General features: G+C 42.9%; 2 protein-coding genes across 13 annotated transcripts in view; both read right to left on the minus strand.

Annotated features, from left to right (window-relative positions):
* The window catches only part of SP100 (SP100 nuclear antigen), a 96515-nt gene extending 83797 nt beyond the window's left edge, over positions 1 to 12718 (minus strand). For all 6 annotated transcript variants that reach the window (XM_032400250.1, XM_032400231.1, XM_032400239.1 and 3 more), the window contains exon 1: positions 12554 to 12718. In XM_032400250.1, coding sequence (XP_032256141.1) covers positions 12554 to 12585 — 32 coding nt within the window. In that variant the 5' untranslated portion in view covers positions 12586 to 12718. The remainder of the gene's footprint in view (positions 1 to 12553) is intronic.
* A 9558-nt stretch (positions 12719 to 22276) lies between these two features.
* LOC116629937 (nuclear body protein SP140-like protein) overlaps positions 22277 to 24025 on the minus strand; it is a 62869-nt gene continuing 61120 nt past the window's right edge. For all 7 annotated transcript variants that reach the window (XM_032400305.1, XM_032400281.1, XM_032400314.1 and 4 more), the window contains one exon: positions 22277 to 23577. In XM_032400305.1, the coding sequence (XP_032256196.1) occupies positions 23470 to 23577 (108 nt within the window). In that variant the 3' untranslated portion in view covers positions 22277 to 23469. The remainder of the gene's footprint in view (positions 23578 to 24025) is intronic.

The following is a 24025-nucleotide window of genomic DNA, read 5'->3' on the forward strand; positions in this document are numbered from 1 at the left end:
CCAGGGTCCTGGGATCGAGCCCTTAGTTGGGCTCTCTGATCAGTGGGGAGTCTGCTTCTCCCTCTCCTTCTGTGATCTCTCTCACTCTTACTCTCACTCAAATAAATAAATAAATAAAATCTTTAAAAAAAACCCAAAAAGCACTATCCATAAAAGAATAAATTGGTAAATTGGAATTCAAATAACTTAAGTCATTTGTGCTTCAAAAGACACCATTAAGAAAATAAAAGACTAATCTCAGAGTGGGAGAAAATATTAGCCAATCATATTTCTAATGAATGACTCGTACACAGATACATTAAGAATTCCTACAACTCAATAGACAAACAACCCAATTAAATGATTGGCTAACGATTTGAATAGCTATTTCTTCAAAAAGATATGTGGAAGGTAACAAACACATAACAAGATGCCCAACATCATTAGTAACTAGGAAAAAGCAAATTAAAACCAAAATGAGATACCAATGTATACTTACTGGATTGGCTATAATCAAAGACATAGTTAGCAAGATTGTGGAAAAACTGGAACCCTTATACCCTGCTCGTGGGAATCTTTGGAAACACTGTAAGATAGGTTTTTAAAAAGTTAAGCATAACATTACCATATGACCCAAAAATTTCACTCCTAAGTATCAACCTAGAAATGAAAACCTGTTCATACAAATATGCAAATATTCATGGAAGCATTTTCCATAATAGCCAAGAAGTGGAAAAAATCCAATGTCCCTTAACAGGTAAATGGATAAATAAAATGTGGTAGGTCCATCCAATGGAGTATTACTCAGCAATAACAAGGAACAAAACATGAACACACGCTACAACATGAATGAACCTCAAGAATATTATGCTCAGTGAAAGAAGTCAGATGTGCAAGACCACATATGATATGATTCCATCTATATGAAATGTCCAGAAAAGATGAATCTACAGAGACAGAAAGTAAATTAGTAGTTACCTGGGGCTGGGGGATAGGAATAGGGACTGACTACAAACAACCATGAGCAAACTCTGTGAGGTAATGAAATGTTCTAAACTTGGATTGTGGTGATAGTTGCCGAACTCTATAAATTTGCTAAAAATCATTGAATTGTACACTTAAAACAGGTGAATTTTATAGTATGTAAATTATACCTCATTAAAACTGTTTTAAAAAATAAAAGTAGGCATGTTAACAGTTGAATAGACTCAGTCAAAAAGTTAATTAGTTACTTTTTTTTTCTGGAATGTAAGAAAAAAGATGTGGAAACTATGAAAAAAATAAGATATATTGTGTAATCTGATGTTTTGACTTTCTGCCAAAGGGAGTTTTAGAAGGAGAGGAGAAAGAATGAGAACAAAAAAAATCAAATAAAAAGAGGAAAAACGATTTTCAGAATGCAAGCTAGAACTTTTTAAAAAAGTTTTTGTTTAAATTCCAGTTAGTTAACATACATTAGATTCAGGTGTAGAATTTGGTGATTCAGCACTTTCATACAATGCCCAGTGCTCATCACAACAAATGCCCTCCTTAATCCCCTTCACCTAGTTAATTCATTCTTCCCCACCGTCCCCCACTTAACCACCAGTTTATTCTTTATAGTTAAGAGTCTGTTTCTTGGTTTTCCTCTCCTTTTATCCCCCCCCACCATGTTCATTTGTTTTGTTTCTTAAATTCCACATATGAGTGAAATCATATGATTTGTCTTTCTCTGTGCATTATCAACAACAGCCAGATTATGGGAAGAGCCCAAATGTCCATCTTCTGATGAATGAATAAAGAAGGTGTGACATATATAATGAAATATTACTCAGCCATAAAAAAAACAATAAAATCTTGCCATTTGCTACAACATGAATGGAGATAGAGAGTATTATGCCAAATGAAATAAGTCAGTCAGAGAAAGCTAGAACTTTAATATTAAAAAGGCTCCTCAAGGGCAGAAAATGAATATTTAAAACCCATACCTAGATGTATTATGGTGAAATCTAGAACATCAAGGATAACAAATCATAATGGTTCCAGAAAGAAAAGCAACTTACCCACAAGGAGTGAAAATCTGATGGAAGTTGGAATTTTCATATGCAACACTGAATGCAGGAAAACAATGAAGAAAAATGTCCAAAATTTTAAGTGAAAAACCATTTTAAACCTTAATTCTAAATATGCCCAAATGTTCATTTATGTATAAAAGTACAATGAAGACATTTTCAGACTCAAAAAGTTCATGGAGGGCATAGGAAGAGGGATGAGAAAAAGAAAATCAAGTTCCAGTTTTTAGCTTAGGAAAAGATATCAAATAACTCCAGACATTGAGAGTATAATATAAGACTAAGTATGTTTATTAACAATTGAATTTCAACTAAAAAAAAAGGCAGTACTTCCAATGTATTGGAGGAAAAAATATGGAACAAAGGAAATGCAATCAATCCAAAAACAGGTAAGAAAGAGGGTGAGAGAATAAGAAGAAATTCTTGTAAATATTGAGTAATAACTAAGATAGTAAGAATAAATATAAACATAGTAGTGATTGAAATAAACATTAATGGAATAAACTGACATAAAATATAAGAATATGTATATTGGATAGGAAATAAAATTCAGCTATATGTATTTTTTATTGATCTAAAATTGGTATATGATATTTCATAATTTAAGGTATACAACACAATAATTTGATATTTATATACACGACAAACTCACCACAATAAGTTTAGTTACTATTCATCACCATACAATTGTCCCAATCATCCATTTTGCCTACCCTCAACCCCCTCTAATAACCACAAATCTTCTTTCTGTATTTATGAAGGTTTTTTTTGTTTCTTTGTTTTGTTTTGTAGATTCCACATATAAGTGAAATCATACGGTATTTGGTTTTCTCTGTCTGACTTATTTCACTTAGCATAATACTCTTGAGGTCCATCCACATTGTCACAAATGGCAAGATTTCCTTCTTTTTCATGGCTGAGTAGTATTATATTATATATTATATACTATACATGTCAAATTTATTATATTATATAATATATATCATATATGTCCTATCTTCTTTATCTATTAATCTATCAATAGACACTTAGGTTGTTTCCCTATCTTGGCTTTTGTAAATAATACTGCAAGGAACATAGGAGTGAATATATCTTTTCTTTTTTCTTTCTTTTTTTTAAAAGATTTTATTTATTTATTTGACAGAGAGAGAGAGAGGGCACACGCAGGGGGAGCAGCAGCAGAAGGAGAGGGAGAAGCAGGCCTCCTGCTGAGTAGAGAGCCCAACATGGGGCTCGATCCCAGGACCCTGGGATTATGACCTGAGCTGAAGGCAACCGCTTAACTGATTGAGCCACCCAGGCACCCCAATATATCTTTTCAAATTAGCATGTTTGTTTTCTTCAGATAAATACTCAGAAGTAGAATTGCTGGATCATATATATGGTAGCTCTATTTTTAATTTTTTGAGGAACCTCCATACTGTTTTAAATAGTGGCTGCACCAATTTACATTCCTATTAATAGTGCACAAGTGTTCCCTTTTCTGCACATCCTCACCAACACTTGCAATTTCTTGTCTTTTTGGTATTAGCCATTCTGACAGGTGTGAGGTGATATCTCATTGAGGTTTGGATTTGCATTTCCCTGATAATTAGTGATGTTGAGCATCTTTTCATGAGTTTGTTGGCCATCTGTATGTCATTTTTGGGAAAAATGTCTATTTAGAGCCTCTGCCAATTTTTAGGGGGGGAAATCGGAGGGGGAGAAGAACCATGAGAGACGATGGACTCTGAAAAACAAACTGAGGGTTCTAGAGGGGAGGGGGGTGGGAGGATGGGTTAGCCTGGTGATGGGTATTGAGGAGGGCACGTTCTGCATGGAGCACTGGGTGTTATGCACAAACAATGAATCATGGAACACTATATCTAAAACTAAAGATGTAATGTATGGGGATTAACATAACAATAAAAATTAAAAAAAATACTTCACTAAATCATATTGGTTTTTTGCTATTGAGTAGAGTTCTTTATGTATTTTAGATATTAACCCCTTATCGAATATATGATTTGCAAATATTTTCTCCCATTCAGCAGGCTGCCTTCTCATTTTGTTGATTGATGGTTTCCTTTGCTGTGCAGAAGCTTTTTTTTTTTTTTTAAAGATTTATTTATTTGACAGAGAGAGACACAGCGAGAGAGGGAACACAAGCAGGGGGAGTGGGAGAGGGAGAAGCAGGCTTCCCGCCGAGCAGGGAGCCCGATGCGGGGCTCGATCCCAGGACCCTGAGATCATGACCTGAGCCGAAGGCAGACGCTTAACGACTGAGCCACCCAGGCGCCTCTGCTGTGCAGAAGCTTTTTAATTTGATGTATACCATCTGTTTATTTTTGCTTTTGTTGCCTTGGCTTTTGGATCAAATACAAAAATTCAACACCAAGACCAGTATCAAGGAGCTTACCACTTATGTTTTCTTCTAGGAATTTTATGGTTTCAGGTCTTACATTCAAGACTTTAATCCACCTGGGTTAATTTTTATATACATTATATTCTATTTATAAGGGGCATATAAAAAATTAAACAGCTCAAGAAGACTGAAAATAAAGGGATTGGAAAAGACACACTAAACAAATGCAAAGAATGCTTTGTAGCAAACCTAAAATCAGAAGCAAATAGATGTTGAAAAGCATTACAAAGAATGTAGGTTATTTCATACTGATAAAATATATACTTCGCCAGACCGTATGGTAGACCTCATGATCTGTAAGAAAATATCTTTAAAATCCTGAGGGGACACATTTTACATCTATGTAGTGGCAGAGCTAGGGTTCAGAGCACCCTTCCCCAAACTTCCTACCTATCCCCTGAGCTCCAACCTTCCCTCCTGGCCAGCATTAAATAGCACACTATTTAATCACTACATTATATTACTCTTTAAACATGGAGAAGCTGCAAAATCACCCTGCCCTCTCCCCCCACTACAATATCAGTTTCAAATAGTTTTAAAGACAATTTTCAGCAAACCTTCAAAGAACAGAAAATATCCATATTAAATAAACCATTCCAATACATTTTTAAAATTTTCAAATCACCCTAAATCATTTTAAGACTACTATATTTCTGCTTTAAATACCAGATAAATGAAAGTCCTCAATAATTAGCAAACCTAATTCAACATACATTAAAAGGATCATACACCATGATCAAGTGGGACACAAAGGTGGTTCAATATGAGCAAATCAATCAACATGAAACACACATTAATAAAATGAAGGATACAAGTCTTACGATCATCTCAACAGATGCAGAAAAAGTATTAGATAAAACTCAACATCCATTTATGATGAAAAAATCTCAACAAAGTAGGGTTAGAGGGAACATACCTGAACATAATAAAGGGCATAAATTACATACCCACAGCTAACATCATGCTCAATAGTAAAAAGCTAAAAGCTTTTTCCTCTAAGATCATGAATAAGGTAAGGATGTCCCCTATCTTGCCACTCGTGTTCAACGTAGTACTGGAAGTCCTAAACTATAGCAGTCAGACAAGAAAAAGAAATAAAAAGCATCTGAATTGGTAAAGAAGTAAAACTGTCACTGTTGGCAGATGACATGATAGTATATATAGAAAACCCTAGAGACTCCACCAAAAAAACTATTAGATCTAATAAATAAATTTGGTAAAGTTGCAGGATACAAAATTAATATACAGAAATCTGTTGTATTTTCTATACACTAATAATAAATTAACAGAAAGAGAAATTAAGAAAACAACCCTGTTTACAATTGCACCAAAAATAATGAAATACCTAGGAATAAATTTAACCAAGGAGGTGAAAGACTTGTACTCTGAAAACTATAAGACACTGATGAAAGAAATTAAAGATGACACAAATAAGTGGACAGATGTACTGTGGTCATGGATCGAAAAAATTAATGTTAAAATTTCTATACTACCCAAAGCAATATACAGATTCAATATAATTCCTATCAAAATACCAACAACATTCTTCACAGAACTAAAACAAATAATCCGAAAATGTGCATGGAACCACAAAAGACCCCAAGTAGCCAGAGCAATCTTGAGAAAGAATAACAAAGCTGGAGGCATCACAATCCCAGATTTCATGATATACTACAAAGCTATGATAATCAAAACAGTATGGTACTGGCTACAAAAATAGAAAGATCAATGGAACAGAATAGAGAGCCTGAAAATAAACCCACACTTATACAGCCAAGTAATCTATGACAAAGGAGGCAAGAATATACAATGGGGAAAGGACAGTATCTTCAATAAATGGTGCTAGGAAAACTGGACAGCTACATGCAAAAGAATGAAACTGGACACTATCTTACACCATACACAAAAATAAACTCAAAATGGATTAAAGTCCTAAATGTAAGACATAAAACATAAGACTCCTAAAAAAAAATAGGTAGTAAACTCTTGGACATTGGCTTAACAATATTTTTTTTTAAGTACACTCTATGACCAACATGGGGCTTGAACTCATGACCCTGAGATCAAGAGTCACATAATCTACCGACTGAGACAGCCAGGTGCCACAAATGGTCTTAATGATATTTTTTTGGATCTGTCTCTAGGAAAGGGCAACAAAAGCAAAACTAAACAATTGGGAACTACCTCAAACTAAAAACTTTTGTACAGTGAAAGAAACCATCTACAAAAGGCAACCTAGTGAAGGGAGAAGATATTTGCAAATGATATATTCCATAAGCGATTAGTATCTAAAACATAAAGAATCCCTACAACTCAACACCAGAAAAAAACAAGCAATCCAATTAAAAAATGGACAGAGGACCTGAATAGACATTTTCCCAAAGAAGACAGACAGATGGCCAACAGACATAGGAGAAGATGCTCAACATCACTAATCTTCAGGTAAGTGCAAATCCAAACCATGAAAGGTCACCTCACACCTGTCAGAATGGCTAGAATCAAAAAGACAAGAAATAACAAGTGTTGGTGAGGATGTGGAGAAAAAGAAACACTTATTCTCTGTTGGTGGGAATATAAATTAGTACAGCCACTATGAAAAAGAGTATGGAGTTTCCTCAAAAGATTAAAAATAGAAATACCATATGACCAAGCAATTCTACTTCTGGGTATTTATCTGAAGAAAATGAAAATACTAATTCAAAAAGATATGTGCACCTTATGTTCATTGCAGCATTGTTTACAATAGCCAAGATACGAAAACAACGTAAGTTTCCATCAATAGAGGAATGGATAAGGAAGATTTGGTATATATATATATATATATATATATATATATATATATGTTATATAATGGAATATTATTCAGCTATAAAAAGAAGGAAATTTTGTCATTTTTCAATGACATGGATGGACCTAGAGAGTATTATGTTAAGTAAAATAAGTCAGAGAAAGACAAGTACCATATGATTTCACTTACATGTGGAATCTAAAAAATAAACAAATGAATAAACACAACAAAACAGAAACAGACTCATAAATACATGGAACAAACCGATGATTGCCCAAGAGGAGGTAGGTGGGAGAATGGGTAAAAAGGGTGAAGGGGATTAAGAGGTACAAACTTCCAGTTATAAAATAAGTAAGTCAAGGGGATGTAAAGTACAGCACAGAGAATATAGTCAATAATATTTTAAGAATTTTGTATGGTGACAGATGGTAACTAAACTTACTGTGGTGATCGTTTCATAACATATATACATGTCAAATCACTATGTTGTACACCTGAAACTAATATTATATACCAACTATACTTCAATTAAAACAAAAACCAAAAAAACAGAACCCAATAAACAAAAAAACAAAAGACATCAACTCACAAATTCAAGAAAGTCTAGAAACCCCAAAAGGATAAACACAAAACAAAAACAAAAAATTTAAAAATTTTAAGAAACAAACAAATCTAGACTTATTACAGTATAAAGGCTAAGAGAAAAATCTTAAAAGCATTCAGAGAAAAAAATTCATGAACCACGACCAAACCTCAAGCAATAAACTTTGAAAACTGACAGCTAATCAACTAGGCAATCCATGGCTGTAAATTCCTGGTGTGGTGGGGCAGGATTCAAAAACCCCAATCTCTCCCAACTCTCACAAGCAAGACAGCTTTAAAAAGCATTTAAAAATGTTACTGAAGAGATGAAACCAGGCAAAGGTAAAGGTGAAAGGAGAAACCAGAGAGGCAAGCAAGCACAGAACCACTTTTGACTTGAGGCATTTGTTGATCCTAGGGAATCAGAACCTCGGGTTTGACAACTTTAAAGGGTGAGGGGGACAGAAATGAAGTCTGGAGTCCACACGAGGTGGAGGGTCCAGTCGGAGTCCCAGCCACCCCCAGACATCTTCCCAGTGAGAATGGAGTGGAGGGGGCAGCTCTGGTCTTGGAACCACCTGGCTTCCCCCGAGGTGCTCTCAGACCCTGACTTGTGTTAAAGTGTTCCCGGAGGTACCTGGATGCAGCAAACCGAAACTCTTCCCAAAGTCGTACCTTCATTGCAGTCCTCGATTTTACCTAAAAGTAATTTTCCCAATACAATGCTAGTACGCAAAGATACCAAGCAAAATAATCTTTGTGAACAGAACAGAATGTTTCCCTTTTCTTTGTGGAAAGGGGAAAATGGTAAATTTATAGTGGAGGAGCCTGGCAAACACCACCTTCATTAAATGATCAAGGTCAACTTCCCTGGTGATAAGTCAGGTTGGCATATATCCCCTGATGTGATGTGAGGAGGAGATTGGCTTAACAATATTTTTTATTGTTAAATTAAAAAGCTAGATACACCCTCTGTGCCCTTCACCTCCTTGGTATGCTCTCGTAAAACCTGTAAGCCCAGGCTAATCATGAGAAAACCATCAAGATGAATGCAAGTTAAAAAGCAGTCTACAAAATGCCTGACCACTACTTTTCAAACTGTCAAGGTCGTGAAAGATAAGGAGAGACTGAGAAACTGTCACACACCAGAAGTGAATAAGTGACAGGATGGCTAGATGCAAAGTGGAGTCCTGGATTGGATTGTGGAACAGTATATTAATGTGTATTAATGGAAAATGTGTATCAATGGAAAAACTGATGAAACTGAAAAAAAAGTCCAGGGTTTAATGCACAGTGATGTTACCAATATTGGTTTTTCAGTTTTGAAAAATGTACCACAGTCATGTCAGAGGGATAATGTCACAGGAAATGAATCTGTACTGTCTCTGCAACTTCTTTGTAAATATAAAATTATTCCAAAATTAAAAGTTTGTTTAAAAAATGTGTGAGTGAGAACAGGCAGAAATAACAGAAAACAGGGCCACAAACACCTCCCATGTTGAAAGTATCAGATGCCAATATAAAACTTCTTTAATCTGTTAAGTCTTTTATAAAGCCTTTTTATAAAAGAAATCTAGGGCAAACATCACCCATAATTGTGCAGTGATAAAAAACTTTCCCTTTGGGGTTAGGATCAAGACGGAATCATTACTATCAGTACTCATGTTCACCATATACAAAGTCCTCGCCCACGCAGTAAGGCAAGAAAAAGGAATAATAAGTAGAAGGATTAGATCAGAAGAAACAAAACTGACATTATGTATCCATGTAAATCCACATATATACATATATATCTCCATAGAAGTCCTTAGAATTCAAGAGTTTGGCAAAGTTTCCCTTTATTTTTATCTTAGTAACAAGCAGCTAGAAAATCGATTTTAAATTATGTAGATTTGATAGCATAAAGATATCAAGTATCTATGAATAAATCTAGCAGAAGAAGTGTAAGACCTCTAGGTAGAGAAATATAAATTTTACTAGAAAATATTTTTTAATTAATAATATACCATAGTAATGAGATAGAAGACACAATGTTATAAAGATATCAATTCTCTTCAAATTGATTTATAGATTCAATGCCATCCTAAACAAATTCGTGGCAGGATGTTGACAAGCCAATTTGGAGATGCAAAGGGCCAAGCCACTTTGGGAGGAGAGAAGAAAAGATTTACTTCAACAGATATCAAAAGTTCATCTGAAGCCGTGGTCCCTGTCACAGCATGGTGTGCGGGGCTTAAGGAGGGGCTCGCACAGCCAACAGTGGAGGAGAGAGCTCGAGAAACAGGTCCTGCATACATGACCACTGGGCTAGCACAGATCAGGGGGGAAGGGATGGTTTAACTAATTAAAGTTTCCTCAGGAAAAATGGGTAAGAATAAACCTAGAGCCCTCAAACTGTAGATCAGATGGGAAGAAATTCAGTCTCCGATAAGACTGGACATTTCGGGGAAAGAAATCATTCACCCAGAGTAAGCCTGTGTAGAGTGGAGGTTGGGGGTCCATCACGAGTGAAACGGAATATAAAACTACCATGGGCACGTGAAAAAGCCAGTAAAGCAGCACAGAAACCAAACTGCGGACAGAATCAACCTGGAAGAATAACCCGGAGGATGCAGAAAACCTCCCCAAAGCACTTACAATCACGTAAAAACCTCAATAAATACAGCAAGAGCCTGAAGATGGGATGGTAAACACACACACACACAAACAATGTGGCTTACAGTGGAGGCTGCGGAGCTGCAGAAACAAATTAAGATCCCCCCAAATAAACACAATCAACTTAAAAAAAATAGAAATGACAAGAAATGCAAAAATTACTAAAAATTAAATAATTGTCATGGAAGAAAAGTATGAGACAATCATTCTGAGCAGAAAGTAAAAAAGCAAAAGAGAGGAATATTCAGGGAGCAGATAAAAGCTGTAAAGGCTAACGTTGCTTCAAAGGAAGCACAATTTTGCCCCACAATTGAGAGAGAAAACATTTTTTGAGATGTAAGAGAAGGAACTTGGCTTGCTGTGAAGGTAGACTTGAATCTGCCATCTTAAGAGCTCAAGAGCTGTGGCTGAACATCGTGTATGGAATTCACCAGTAACTTTTCCACGTCACATTAATTATTTATAACAGAGGGTGCATCTAGCTTATAAAATCAATACTATAATAAGCCTACACTGTAAATTTTAAGCCTTAATAAGATCAAGTCACCATAAACAAATTTCAGAGACAAGGAGAGTATAACTTTCAGAATATTTAGCAAATTCTCCCTTCTCATTAAAGAAACGACAATCATGTCAACTGAGTAACACTGGCAATAAATAAACCAGCAATTCATAGAAGAGGCAAATGGCCAATAAATACTGTCCAATCTCCCATGGAATCAGGAAAATGCACATTAAAACAAGATGCAACTCTTTACCCACCACCTTTGCAAAGTTTGGGTGTGGGGAGATGGTTTATCTCATTTGATATTGTTAAGAGAATATATTGGTTCAGCTACTTTGACAATCTGGCAGGATGTATAAACAAGTAAATATTAGTAACCTCTGCCTCCACGATTCCACTTTTTTGGTTGTTGACACGAGACAAATACTTTTAAATGTGCAAAAGTATAAGGAAACAGATGATTCTTATCATAGCTTGTTGGTAAAGCGAACAACTGAATATAACCTAAATGTCCATCAATGGGGGCTGGAGGGATGGTTTAAAAATTACGGTATATTGATTCTATGGAATAGCATGTAGCTCTTAAAAAGAATGAAGTAGATCTATATTAAGGTGATCTCTAGGATTTTCACTATTAAAATAAGAGAAAATGAAAAATGCAGAACAGCATGTACAATATAATCCCATTTATTAAAAAAACAAGGCACAAAGTGCATATTTAGGTAACGAACCCATACATAGAAATGTATAGAATAAGACCTGAAAGGCTATGCCGGAAATACTTAATAGGACCCTGACTGGAAGCTGCTGTGGGATAGGTGATAAACAGGGCTCTTTCCCTTGACATACTTCCATTTTGTTTAAAAATTTATGAACAAGAATGTATAATGCATTTCTTTTGTATTAAACAATAAATTGATTAAAATATTAAGTAATATTATTTCTGACCCATTAGTAGAGAAAAATATAGGATTTCCGCCCCCCCCCCTTTTTTGAGGGGTCAGAGACATAACCCATTCCAGAACAGAAAATTATAGTCAAGATAAAACCCCTGAGCCTGCACTACTCTTTGGTTCTCTTCCTCTTACTTCCTTCGGTCAAGATGACGAGGGAGAACCTGGCCCCCCAGCCAGAGAGGAGCAGGGTCCGATGGAGGCCTGTTCACAGGACAGATGTGAGACCACAGCACCCCGTGTTTGAGTCTAAGTCAGGTGTTGACCCTGAATTGTATATTTTCTTTGCACTGACTCATGAAGGGAGAGGAGGCGGGAGGGAAAGGAGAAGGTTCAGAGGTCACGAGGAGACAACAAATCCCTGTTGCAAGCCTCATAAAGGGCCGGGACTTCAGACAGGCCTCCAGCTGAGCAGGGTTGCAAAACAAGAAGGTCCTGTGTGTGGGGCAGGCTGGATGAACACCTGATTTCCTCATTAGCTCTCCCTGCCCTTTCGTATATGGCAAGCCGGCATTCTTGCAAACCGGGTCTAAAGTAGAAATTTAGTTTAGTGTCTCAACTTCAGTCTTTAGAAAGACAGCGAAGCAGTCCATGGCCAGAGAGACAGGGGTGAGAGGGAAGGAGATCAAGACTGACCTGGTGCTGAGTTCGCTGCCTCCATCGGCCATCTTCCCACTCCGGCCCCCCCTGGGCCCCGCCTGGGCCCCACCTGGGCCTCAAATGTGGCCTCCGAACCCTCCGTTGGGGTGGCCTGCTTCAGGGTGGCTGCCGAGCCCAGAGCAGGAAGTTTGTGAATTGCCTCACACACAGGGAGCTCCGCCCAAATGGGGAAAAGAGAAGTGAAAGTATCTCTGAATTGTTGGGCATTGTCTCTCTCCTGCAAGCTCCACGAGGGTTCTCAGGCCCCGAGACACGTAACAGCAGGAATGGAGGCCGAGGAGGGACTATGAGGGCCCGGAGGAGCCAGGCCAGGCCCCAGGGGTTCACTTGTTGGCGCAAAGACACAGAAACATCTTTGTGTCCTCAAGCGCTTCCTGCCCTTCTGTCTAAGAGGGTTTCTGAGTGTAATGGGGTGGGCAGGGGGGACCTCCGTGTTTGCCCCTTCCCCTAGCTGACATGGCTGGGGGGGGGCGAAAGAGGGAAAGACAGAAACTTCCCATCTTCTTCCTTCCTGTGGGAGAGCCTGGGTCCAGCAAGGTCCCAGCGTGGGAACACAGGGCTGGAGAGAGCCCAGATGCTCAGCATCATAAACCAGGGGAAATGGGCTTAGTGTTCCTGGAAATCCGCCAGAGGTAAGAGAGAAATCTGCAAGGCCACAGCCAAGGCAGTGACTCTGGTTAACATCTCAGGTGCCTGGGCTGAAGGTGCCCTGACTGCAGGGCTACTTCCCCACTGCAGCCCTGTGACACCCGAAAAGCAGTCACTGGAATGCTGAGCAGCATAGGCTTCCCTTGGATGGAAAGGGAGGCTGGAACCGACAGGACCTGGGCGCACACGGGGAGGTGAGCCCTGCGGGGAGCGTGACCCTCCGCCTCGGAGTCCTGTCTGTCCACAGATTTCTCCTTCGGATCTGAGCCATCATTGCACAAAGCCTGAGAAGTGACCCAGAAGACTTCATGACATTTGAAACTACAGGGGAAGGAGGTTTCTCCCCTGTTTCCATGGATATTCTGTCTTTCCCCCAAAGAAGCGAATGGCAGTCTGGCGGGGATTCCAGGGTGCTGACAAGGACTCCTCTACCCATGGGCCAGGTGTCTACACCGGACGCTGCACACGCCTGGGTCTCTCTGCCCCTCTCTCTCCCTCCCTCCCTCGCAGGGGTGGAAGGACGAGTAAGCTGAGCCACTGTTGGGCACAGCTATCCTCCACTTCTGGCCTCCACGGGACACAGATGACACCAGCCTTTCCTAGTGTCCCTTGTCCCTCTCCTTCTCTGTCCCTGGGCAGCGGGCTGACCCAAGGCCGCCGCCGTGCTGGGTGTTGGCATACACGTGCCAGCTCTTTGGTGGGTCTGCTTAGGGCACCTGGAATAGAGGCCAATAGAGGAACTCAAGGGCGGGAAGATGTGGCGGCAGCAGCAACAGTGGCCACTGGGGCAAGGGGGTAACAGCCTCGGCACCTCTGTGGATGTGGAAATGGAGGGGGAGCCGGCGCCTGGACGTGAGTGGGAGCACTCAGGCCCTGCCCCAATGTCCCTGGAAGTCCATCAGTGGGACTCACCTGGACCCCCTGCCCTTCCCTCCTTTCTGGGGAGACTCTCTGGTGGAAGGGGTGAGCCCGCTCCTTGTTGGGTCTCCTGGGCTCATGGCGCCTGGGGAGGCCAGGGCTCTGTGGCTTTTCCAAGGTCAAGCGCGCAGGGACAGGAGCTTGGGGGGCTGTGGGAGGCTGGGGGTGTGTATGATTGATTGGAGCAGCCTGAGGCTGTGTGGATAAGCTCAATTGGGGGGTTCGGTTTGAGGGATCCCTTTTTGCTACATGCTAAGCCATGACTCCCAATGTAGCTTTTATCAGGAAGAAAGCTGGTATTTTGAACCCCATCTGTTTCGCTTTTATACTGATCTGTCCGCTGGTTTGGAACTGGGGTGAGGGAAAGGGATGCACTTCAGAGGGGCCCAATAACACCCCGAATTGGGTCCGGCTTCTGGGTGCATATCTCTTTCCACGAGTTCTCATCTACCTGTGCCCCTGATGGGTAAAGAGGCTGGGAGTCCTACCCTCTTGCAATTGCATGGTCATAATACAGTTGTCCCGTACGGATTCTGTGGGCATTTGGTGGCAATATTTCAGTGTTGAGGGGCTGAGATGGGGGCGGAGCAGAATCTCAGCGACTGTCCAGGTGGTGGCCGAGCTGCAGACTCCTGTCACGGCAAAGTTTGTACAAAGCCAGAGGGATTGCTGGGGGTGAAGTGGGAGGGAAGAGAGTGACTCCTTGGGGAGGGGGCTGGGAAGAGGCCTCTGGGGAGAGGTTAAGGGGAGCAGGTTGTGGGGAGTGACGTGATGGAGAGAACCTCCGGGCAACTTGAGAAAGCCGTCTGGGCCACTTTCTGAAGGCCTGCCCTCCCCTCTAGTGATCCTGCTCAGTATTGCAGTCTCCTTAGAACTGGTTTCCGTTGCCTCTTCAGAGAAACTGAAACCGAAAATCCTTCTTGTAACTATTTAACCCCTCGAAACTAGTAGTAGGAGCGCCATTATTTCTTTCTACATGAAGGTTAACCAATTTAAGGACTTGGTTCTGAGATGATTTTGATATTTGGCAGTTGGCGCACACACAGACAAGCTTCTGGCCTGGACAGAGAAGTCCACACCTGCTGACCATCATCCGGAGGTGAAGGGAAGGGAGGCTGCCTTACCAACAGGAGCTCTGGCTAGAAGTGGGTGTGGCTGGGGAGACCTTGGGCACTCCCAGGGCACGGGTGCCTGGGGCTGAGAAAGTCCCGCGCGCAGAGGATGAGGTTGGCCTCCGCAAACCATCAGCTTAACGGTCCTGGCCCAGGGGAAACCCAACTAGAGTCTAATGAGCTCTCCCCCAGGGCCAAGTCCTACCTGGGGCCCGTGTTTCCCACATGCACAAGTACTGTGCTCGTGAAATGGGCTGGCACCCGGGAGGACCCAGCACACTTGTACACAAGGACCACGAGGGCCTGGCCAGGTCATCAAGTGGCCCCGGGAACACAGAGGTGTGGCCCTGGAGCTCTCCACCAGGCTCTGTGGGCCATCCCATGTGTCACCTTAGAATGAGGTTGGTCAGCAGCAGGTGGCCTCCCTGGTGTCCTGGTCCAGTAGTTCATGGGCAAGACCACAACCAGCAGAGCTGTACTGATTTCTCAAGAGGATGACACTGAAGTTGAAACCTCACCTCTCTCATTTGACTCTGGCCCATTACGCTGGGGCATAAAGGGAATACAGGGAAAGTTCCCTGGAGGTCAGATGCCATTTCTGCAACTTCTCCCGTCATTTGAGAACGGCCAGTGGGCTCAGTCTTGTAGGTGACACCCTCCCCTCCATAGAGAAAGGAGACCCCACCCTGCCTTTTCTGGGCATTCCATCCATAGTCTACGGCACTCCCTCCCATGAACAATTCACGGTGTTGGAGGGGGGACTTTAGCCTCCTGAATGTGGAGTCAGGGTGAGTGAGGGGCTCACGTATATCCAAGGGCCTGGATCCCAGGCCAAGATGTGAAGAAAATAAAGGCTTTTCTGGGCTGTGCCTGTAAGAACCCAGTATTGGAAATTGTGTCCTTGCTCCCTAGGGAGCTTGAGTAGGTTGGGCCTCGATTTACCACTTGCCATCAGACAAAGGTACACTGTAGGAACCCAGGGACTATTGTATTTCCTGAATAGTCACAAAGTAAAGGACACTTCAGGCCACAGGCAGTGACACAAGATTTTGCAAAAACTTCGAAGAGTGGACATGTCCAAGGGCATGCAGAGAGTATCTGCCACGGGCTCCGTCACTGTTCTCAGAGACCCTGGGAAGTGGCCATAGACACCAGACAAGCCAGAAGCTGGGGACACGTCATTTTGCAGCTAAGACTTGTGCTCCTGAGACCACAAGGCTGGGGTCCTGCGTCTTCCTCCCCATCTAAACACAGGCAACTGTAGATGGGCCCTTGGAGGTGGTGGGGTGGAGTGTGGTCCTCCCTGCCTCCCCAGCAGCTCTGGCAGAAGATGTAAGACAAGTGTCTGAGCTCAGGGCCAACCCTCCCCTGAACACTTCCCACTCTTGTTTCCAGTGGGGGTAGAGTTGACATTACCACTATAGGAACTATAGTGCATTGTTTGGTATGAACCAGTGTAGACTCTCTCTGTCCCACACACCATGGGGTTCAGAGGAAACCTTGACGGAAGATTAGGGGAGAGAAAAGTCCTAGATTTGATGGAATGTAGGAATAAGTGGTTTCAGGTCAGATGAAAAATCTCAGACCCGTGGTTCTGAGCAGCAGTGCCAGTTGAAGGTATGATAAGTATCTGATTATTGTTCCGAACACCCTGTGTCCAGGCTGGATCTAGATTTACTAAATAGGCAGCTAATTGGCACCTGTTGCTGGAATTAGAATGTGCTCCACTTGTCTTAGCAGGTCACTCACAAGGCCAGGCTCAGACTTCACCCCCTGCCTCCTCATCGGGTACAGCTCAGACTAGTTCAGCCTGCTTTCACTTGGTCCCGGGCGTCAGCCAGCGAGGTGGAGAGGGTTTAGACACAGAATTTGGGGTTCCTCTCTGTGACTTTCTCCTTTCTAGCATTTCCCCCTCGCTACCCAGAAAGCTTAGTGGCCCTGGGCTTCTTCCCTGGCTTTGCTGACCGGAGGGAGGGTGGGCTTTCTACCAAGGTTTTGGCCACCCCGTGCAAGACTGTAATAAACAGTAAACGTCTTGCATCGGCTGTTTCCTCTTGAGTTTTGACTTGCCTCTAAAGTTGGCCTGCTTTGGTTTACTTTTCAGAGGCCTCGGGCGATTGTTCTTTAACCCCTGTCCAGAGTTTCTAGCTGTTTTCCACAAGAGGTTGGTTGGTGAGGAACTCAGGCCTGCAGGTCTAAAGCAGACCGCCTCATCCTCAGTCCTAAGCAGCAGACTGGCCGTGCTTCTGGAGATGCCAATGGTTCCAGTGCCCCGTAACCCCCTGCCCACCCCAGGGAGAGAGACGTGAGTGTGCAGGATATCAAACAGAAAGCACCCCTTGTTGAGACACAGCCAGCGCTGTGCACATTGTGTTCTCCTGTGCCCACGGGAACACAATGCTCCCCTACTTAGGGTAGGCTTGTTCAGTAAACAAAATGACAGAGCAAATGCTATGCCTGGGGAAAAAACGTGGATTATTCTAGAATTTCAGCCGGAGTTAATACTTACAGACCTATACAGATAAGACAGAGAAATTGTTGACGAGAAGCCTAAGACTATTTTTTCTTTGTTAAAGGAGGAATCTGGTTTTTGTTTCAAAGGACTTACTTATGCAGCCTTGTCTTTCCGAGGAATCGGGGCCTCAGCCCTCCCTCTGCTTGTCTCCAGCGCTAACTCCCTATCCGCAAACTAGGAAAGAGAGAGCCCCTGACTCGGTGTGTATGAGTGAGTGTTTGGCCTGATAGGAAACCCAGCCAGGCGGTTCAGTCCCTGGGCCCTGATCTCTGGCCTCCCGAAGCCTCCCCACCCGGTTTACATAGAGCTGGAGAACCCCCTGTCTCCTCTCAGCCCAGCAGAGCAGGGGGTGAGCCCAGCGGAGCTGCCCTGGGAGGCTCAGGCTGAGGGGTCCTTACCTAGAGACTCAGGACCTCAGGAGCACCAGGTCCTCCTACAGCTCCCAGGGACACAGGCCCACCGCCCCCTGTAAGGTCACGGCCGAGCTCCCCAGCATCTCAGCAAACAGCCCACAACTGAGTCCAGGTAGACCAGACTGACGGGGTGACAGGCTTAGTGCCCTTCGTTGCCCTTGGCTGTCCTGGAGGAGAGGGGAGTAGACAACCTCCCTTCAAGCGTGAAGACCAACTCGGCCTTTTCTCCACAGCATAGGACAGTGGGACCTCAGTCAACCTGCTCCATTTGGTTCGGGGACCTTGGGTGCTCTGACCAGCCAAGCACTGCCCCACCCTCTTCGACACCAGGGCCTGCCGCAGAGCATCCGTGGGTCAGACCTCATCTCCTTGGCCATCCAGTCTCTTCCCCCACTTTCCTAATAGCACCCAGTTTCCTCTGGGTAGACGACATTTCCACTTCACATGCAGGAGCAGAGGAGCTGCTGATCAATACCGGGTCCCTGAGCCAGCCAGACCAGCCAGATGCTTCTGGGAGTTGGACTTGCAAGAGAAGTTTGCTACGGAGTTTAAAAAAAAAAAAAATAATAATAAGATGGAAAACATTCATTCTGTGGTGGCTCCTTGACAAGATGGCAGAGTTGTTCCTGGAGCTCAATTCCTGGAGCTGCTGGGCCCCTGCTGCCCAGCCCAGTTCTGGGGCCATTTGCAGCCTCTGCGCCCAGCCTTCTTTCCCTTTCATGAGCCACTGGGCATCTGTTCAGAGTGTCTTTTTGTTTAACCTACGTAAAGCTAGTCTGGCTGGCAAAGAGCCCTAACTGATATAAGGATGTTTGTGAGTTATTTACTTACTATTTTCAGGACCAGGCACTTCCGAAGAGCACAGCAAATATTAACTCATTAATCCTCATGATCCAGTGAGCTACGTACTAGTTTCTCCATTTTATAGATGGAATCAGTGCAAGGGGTGGGGGGGCAAGTCACGCGCCCAGGGATGCACAGCTGCGAATGAGGAGCTGGGATTCCACCTCCTATGCTGGCTTTGAGAACATGGTCTGTGTTCTCAAACACTAGGCTCTGCAGTCTCTCATTACAAATTAGCACCGTTCACAACACCAAGAATAATCAATAAGAGCCAACTGCAATTGAGGCTTAATGAAAAATAAAAGTTATAATAGGGATGATATAGAATCATATTTACTGACATGTAACGGTGCTCATTATATACTATTAGGTGAAAAATATTGATTAGAACACATTTTATTATTAAGATGGTATAACCATTGCCCCCTCCCAGCTGGTACTACCCCCCCACACCATGCCCCATTTCAAAGCCTAGAATAACTTTCATCTAATTGGCAAGCATGGTTATTCTCCTTACCTGGAGACGACTATCAAGCATTGTGCTTCTTAGTGGTAGAAGATGCAAGGTATAATAGCTTGGAGCTTTGGAGGGGATATCCTGATATGCTTCTCACCATTGAACCTCTAAAATCTTACCTATATGGCATGTATCTGAATTCTTAGTAGGGCTTATCTCTCACCACTTGGAGTATGTGTGACTCAACAAGGCTTTCAGAACACTCAACACTTCCTGCTCCTCAGACCTAATTCACATACTGTCATTGTGATAGTTCATTTTATGTGTCAACTTGATTGGACCATGGGATGCCCTGTTTAAACATTATTTCTGGGTATGTCATTGAGGATGTTTCTGGATGAGATCAGCATTTTAATCAGTGGACTCAATAAAATCAACTGACCTCCCCATTGTGGGTGGGCACCATCCACACTGTTAAGGGCTTGGATAGAACAAAAAAGAGGGAAAGGGAAAAATCATCCTCTGCCTGGCAGCTTAGTTGAGCTTGGATTTACTTTGCTTACTCTTTTGGATTTTCTACTCTCTTGGACAGGGATTTACACTATCTGTTCCTGTGGTTCTTAGGCCTTCAGACTTGGCAGGAATTACACCTCATCTTTACTGGGTCTCTGGCTTGCAGATGGCATATCGTGGAGATTCTCTGCATCCATAATTACACAAGCCAGTTCCACATAATAAATCCATATATATATATATATATATATGGTTCTCTTTCCAAAATGATTGATTCTGTTTCTCTGGAGAGCCCTGATTAATACAGTCATTGACATAGCCGACTGATGTACTGTATCTTAGTGACCAGGCAGACTAGGTCCCTTCAGGCTATATTGTAACAGAGAACACGAGAATTCATATGGTCCTGGGTCAAGACTTTAAATGTGTACTGCTGTTCACTCCCTGTGAACATGAACTACTTCTTATCCTATTTCCTACTGGATATTTTAAAAGCACATTTTCCATATTAACAGTTGCATAGTGTATACCATGGGCCATGCCACTCTGCTCTAAAGAGGATACCACAACAACTATAATCGGTGCTACAACTTAATTACAGTTCTTTTCTTTTCTTTTTTTCTAGAGAGAGAGAGAGAGCGTGTGCAAGCAGGAAGGGAGGGGCAGAGGGAGGGGGAGAGAGAATCTTAAGCAGACTCCACGCTGAGTGCGGAGCCCGACACAGGGCTCAATCCCACAACCCTGAGATCATGACCCGAGCCGAAATCAAGAGTCAGACGTTTAACTGACTGAGCCACCCAGGTGCCCCTTGATTACATGTCTAGGAGCCACGAACCAAGTAGTTTCTGCAGAGGCCAGACCAAATGGAAGGGTAATGAGGATACAACCACTATAGCCTTGAAGTCTTTGCAGGTGGCACTAATCTCCGTCATTCCCCAGCCCAGGAATATGATATTGCTTTTGACTATTTCACCATGGAAATTTCAGTTCCAGGGCCTTCCACTGGGCTTTTCTTAAGACAGTCATTATTATTTCACAGGGTATTTTATAGGTTAAAGAACCCGTTCATCCAACTCTCATGTGTGTCCTGATTATACACTCAGGAACTGGGGTGGCTCCAAGGATTGAGTGGACCCATTGTGACATGGATATTACCTGACTTCCATATACTCCACCCTACCAAGGACCATGCTGGTGCTTTGCATCCCTAGAGTAGCATCAAATCAGATGCTGTATTCAACAATCTTTGAAAGATCTATGCATTTTCCATTCTCTGACATATAGTTCTAGAACAAAAGACCATTGGTCCTTTTGGTGAAGAACTGAAGAAATCACTACATGTACATTTGCAATCCTCATTTCCATCAGCAGGTTTTGGGTCCAAGAATTGACTCAGGTCTGGAAACTGGGCAAGGGATCTTGACTTTTCATTGGGGCAGCTGAACTCAGCTATCTGTTCATCTATTTTTAATTGCTTTTGATGGTATATATGAAGCAATATCCTTGTTGGCTGCCCATCTGTCTTGCCTATAAGAACACCATGTCCTATTAGCTATCTCCAGAGACATCCGTGGACCAGGCCCCCTGGCTGTCATTCTAACCTTGTTGTCCATTCCAAAGTTACATCATCTTGCTCTGACAGTTAAATGCTGCCCCCTGCTTTTGTTATTCAACCATTTCCATTGCTACTAGGGAATCCAGTTCTGTAAAACATAACTACATTATTCCAACCAACAGAAGATGGCCCCTGCTGAGCATCTCAAGGATACTGGTGTCTCCTCAGCAGTGCATTTATCACCTTGTTAAGTTAGTGTCTCTGAGGCCTCCTGAGGAGCAGTCACCTGAAGGATGGGGTTTCCAGTTGTACAGAGTAGAGCCATGCCAATTTCACTAGGTTTTTAGATTCCCCCTTTTCATAATCTGTCCCCACAGGTCCAGTATCTCTACTTCCGCTTTGTCTAGTGTGTACCCTGGCTTACAGCAAGCCTGTAAGAGCCACCCAGGAGCATATTAGAACCATCACCTTTGGCCCTTGCCAGGCTAATGAAGTTCTATGGCACAGGAGAGTACACCTATATCAACAATTCTCCTCTTTTCAGTTTCATATTCCTCTTTTTTTTTTTTAAAGATTTTATTTATTTATTTGACAGAGAGAGAGAGACAGCTAGAGAGGGAACACAAGCAGGGGGAGTGGGAGAGGGAGAAGCAGGCTTCCCGCTGAGCAGGGAGCCCGATGCGGGGCTCGATCCCAGGACCCTGGGATCATGACCTGAGCTGAAGGCAGACGCTTAACGACTGAGCCACCCAGGCGCCCCAGTTTCATATTCCTCTTTCTTCATTTAGGATCCACTCCCAGACACAATCCCCTGGCACCTGCTGGTACACGCTGGCCAGTCCTACAGTGGACTAGAAACTAGAAACCCTCTCCTCACCTAGCAGCCACACGCAGGACATTCCCAGTCAGGGCAAGCTGAGGCTACTCTGCATGGTCCTCATTCAGGCAAGAAGTGGGGTGGTAAGGTCTGTCTCCAAAGTAGGGGCAGGAGTTCTCTTCTGCAGGCCCAGTGGCTTCAGGGGTATCTGGAGTTCAGAGTTCTCATGTACATCTTCCTACAGAGTCCCTTTCTGAGGTTCAGGGCTTCACTCTTCTTTATTAGTGCCCTAACTTTAGCAGAGACCATCCTGAGCTTAGAATTTAGTCTTCTCTGAAGTTCTGCCATTCTTAAAATTCGGGCAAGGCCTTCCTTATTGTCTGCTTTCCAGCTGCAGGTATGAGGATCTCTTTGTTTAGGTGGTGATTAACAGATTTCAGACTGTCGTTTACTCTTTTCAGCGTATTAGTGGCACTTAGCAATAGCCATCAAAATCCATGATTTTTAGAGTTACTATTTCTCCTTTTGTAAAATGTCAGGCAATCATATCAGCTGGTATGCCTCTTCCCCTATAGCTCATCCAGTTTCCTACAGGTGAACGTTTCGGCAACGGCACTGTTAGAACACCCCAGGGACTATCAACATTCCGCTTGTCACCATCTGCTTAGGCAGCGATCCAACACCAGAACCCCATCCTTGAGGCCCGTTTGCTGGGACCGTTACCTAAAGTTGGGTTCCTTGGAAGCAGAGCCTGAGATAAAGTCTCTTAAGTAAGTGATTTATTATGAGAATTTTTTCAGGAGAAGAAGGGAGAGGGAAGCAGGATCGCGTGGTGGAAAAAACCAAGCATGGATGTGGTCCCAGCTGGAAACTAGCTCCAGCTTGATCTCGTGGGGAGTGCAGGAGCATGAATCGCACCACACATTCGTCCCACCTTGGGGCTGGGGGCCAGCCCCCAGACCCAAGAGGTGTAAACTCCAGCCGGCATTGGCAGAAGGTGATACTTTGGGGAGGGGTGGCATCAGCAGCCAATCCTCACAGCAACTGGCAGGTGAAAATTCTGCCCTCAAAGGGAATTTTCCAGGATACCAACAGCCCCCACTATGCCAATGAACTGCTCTCATTTGTTTCTTCAATAGCAAACACTTCCTTGAATTTCCTCTCGAATTCTGCCTCCAGTCTAAGTCCCATTAGGCCAAAGTCATTGTACTGAAAAATAAATCATAAGGCAAAAATAATGATCCTCATTGTCAGTGTTATTAGACACCTTGCAATCAAGAAGGTTGAAGACCTTGTCTTAAACACCTAAGTTACATTAACCAGGTACGCTTAAAAATTCATGCAGCTAAGAGTAACTGTTTTTTCCTAAATGCACGATTATTTCTCATTAAGTAGACAGAAATGGGAAATCACTGCCTACTTGGGATTTCGATTTATTTGGTTTGGGTTGTTTATTTTAGTGAGACTTAGAAAAGTCATCTATGTTCTTTGCAACCATCAAAAAGCCCAGTCTAACTACAATCAGCCATCTCCTTCCCCACCACTTCTAGTCCTCTCTGGTGACCCCTGTAAACTACACACTCCATTCACATGCAAAGGAATCTGAAACTGGGGCTTCTAAGAGCTTCCAGTGAGTTTATCTGGGGAGAGATAAGAA

The sequence above is a fragment of the Phoca vitulina genome, unplaced genomic scaffold, assembly GCF_004348235.1.
Source record: "Phoca vitulina isolate PV1807 unplaced genomic scaffold, GSC_HSeal_1.0 scaffold1, whole genome shotgun sequence".
Lineage (NCBI taxonomy): Eukaryota > Metazoa > Chordata > Mammalia > Carnivora > Phocidae > Phoca > Phoca vitulina.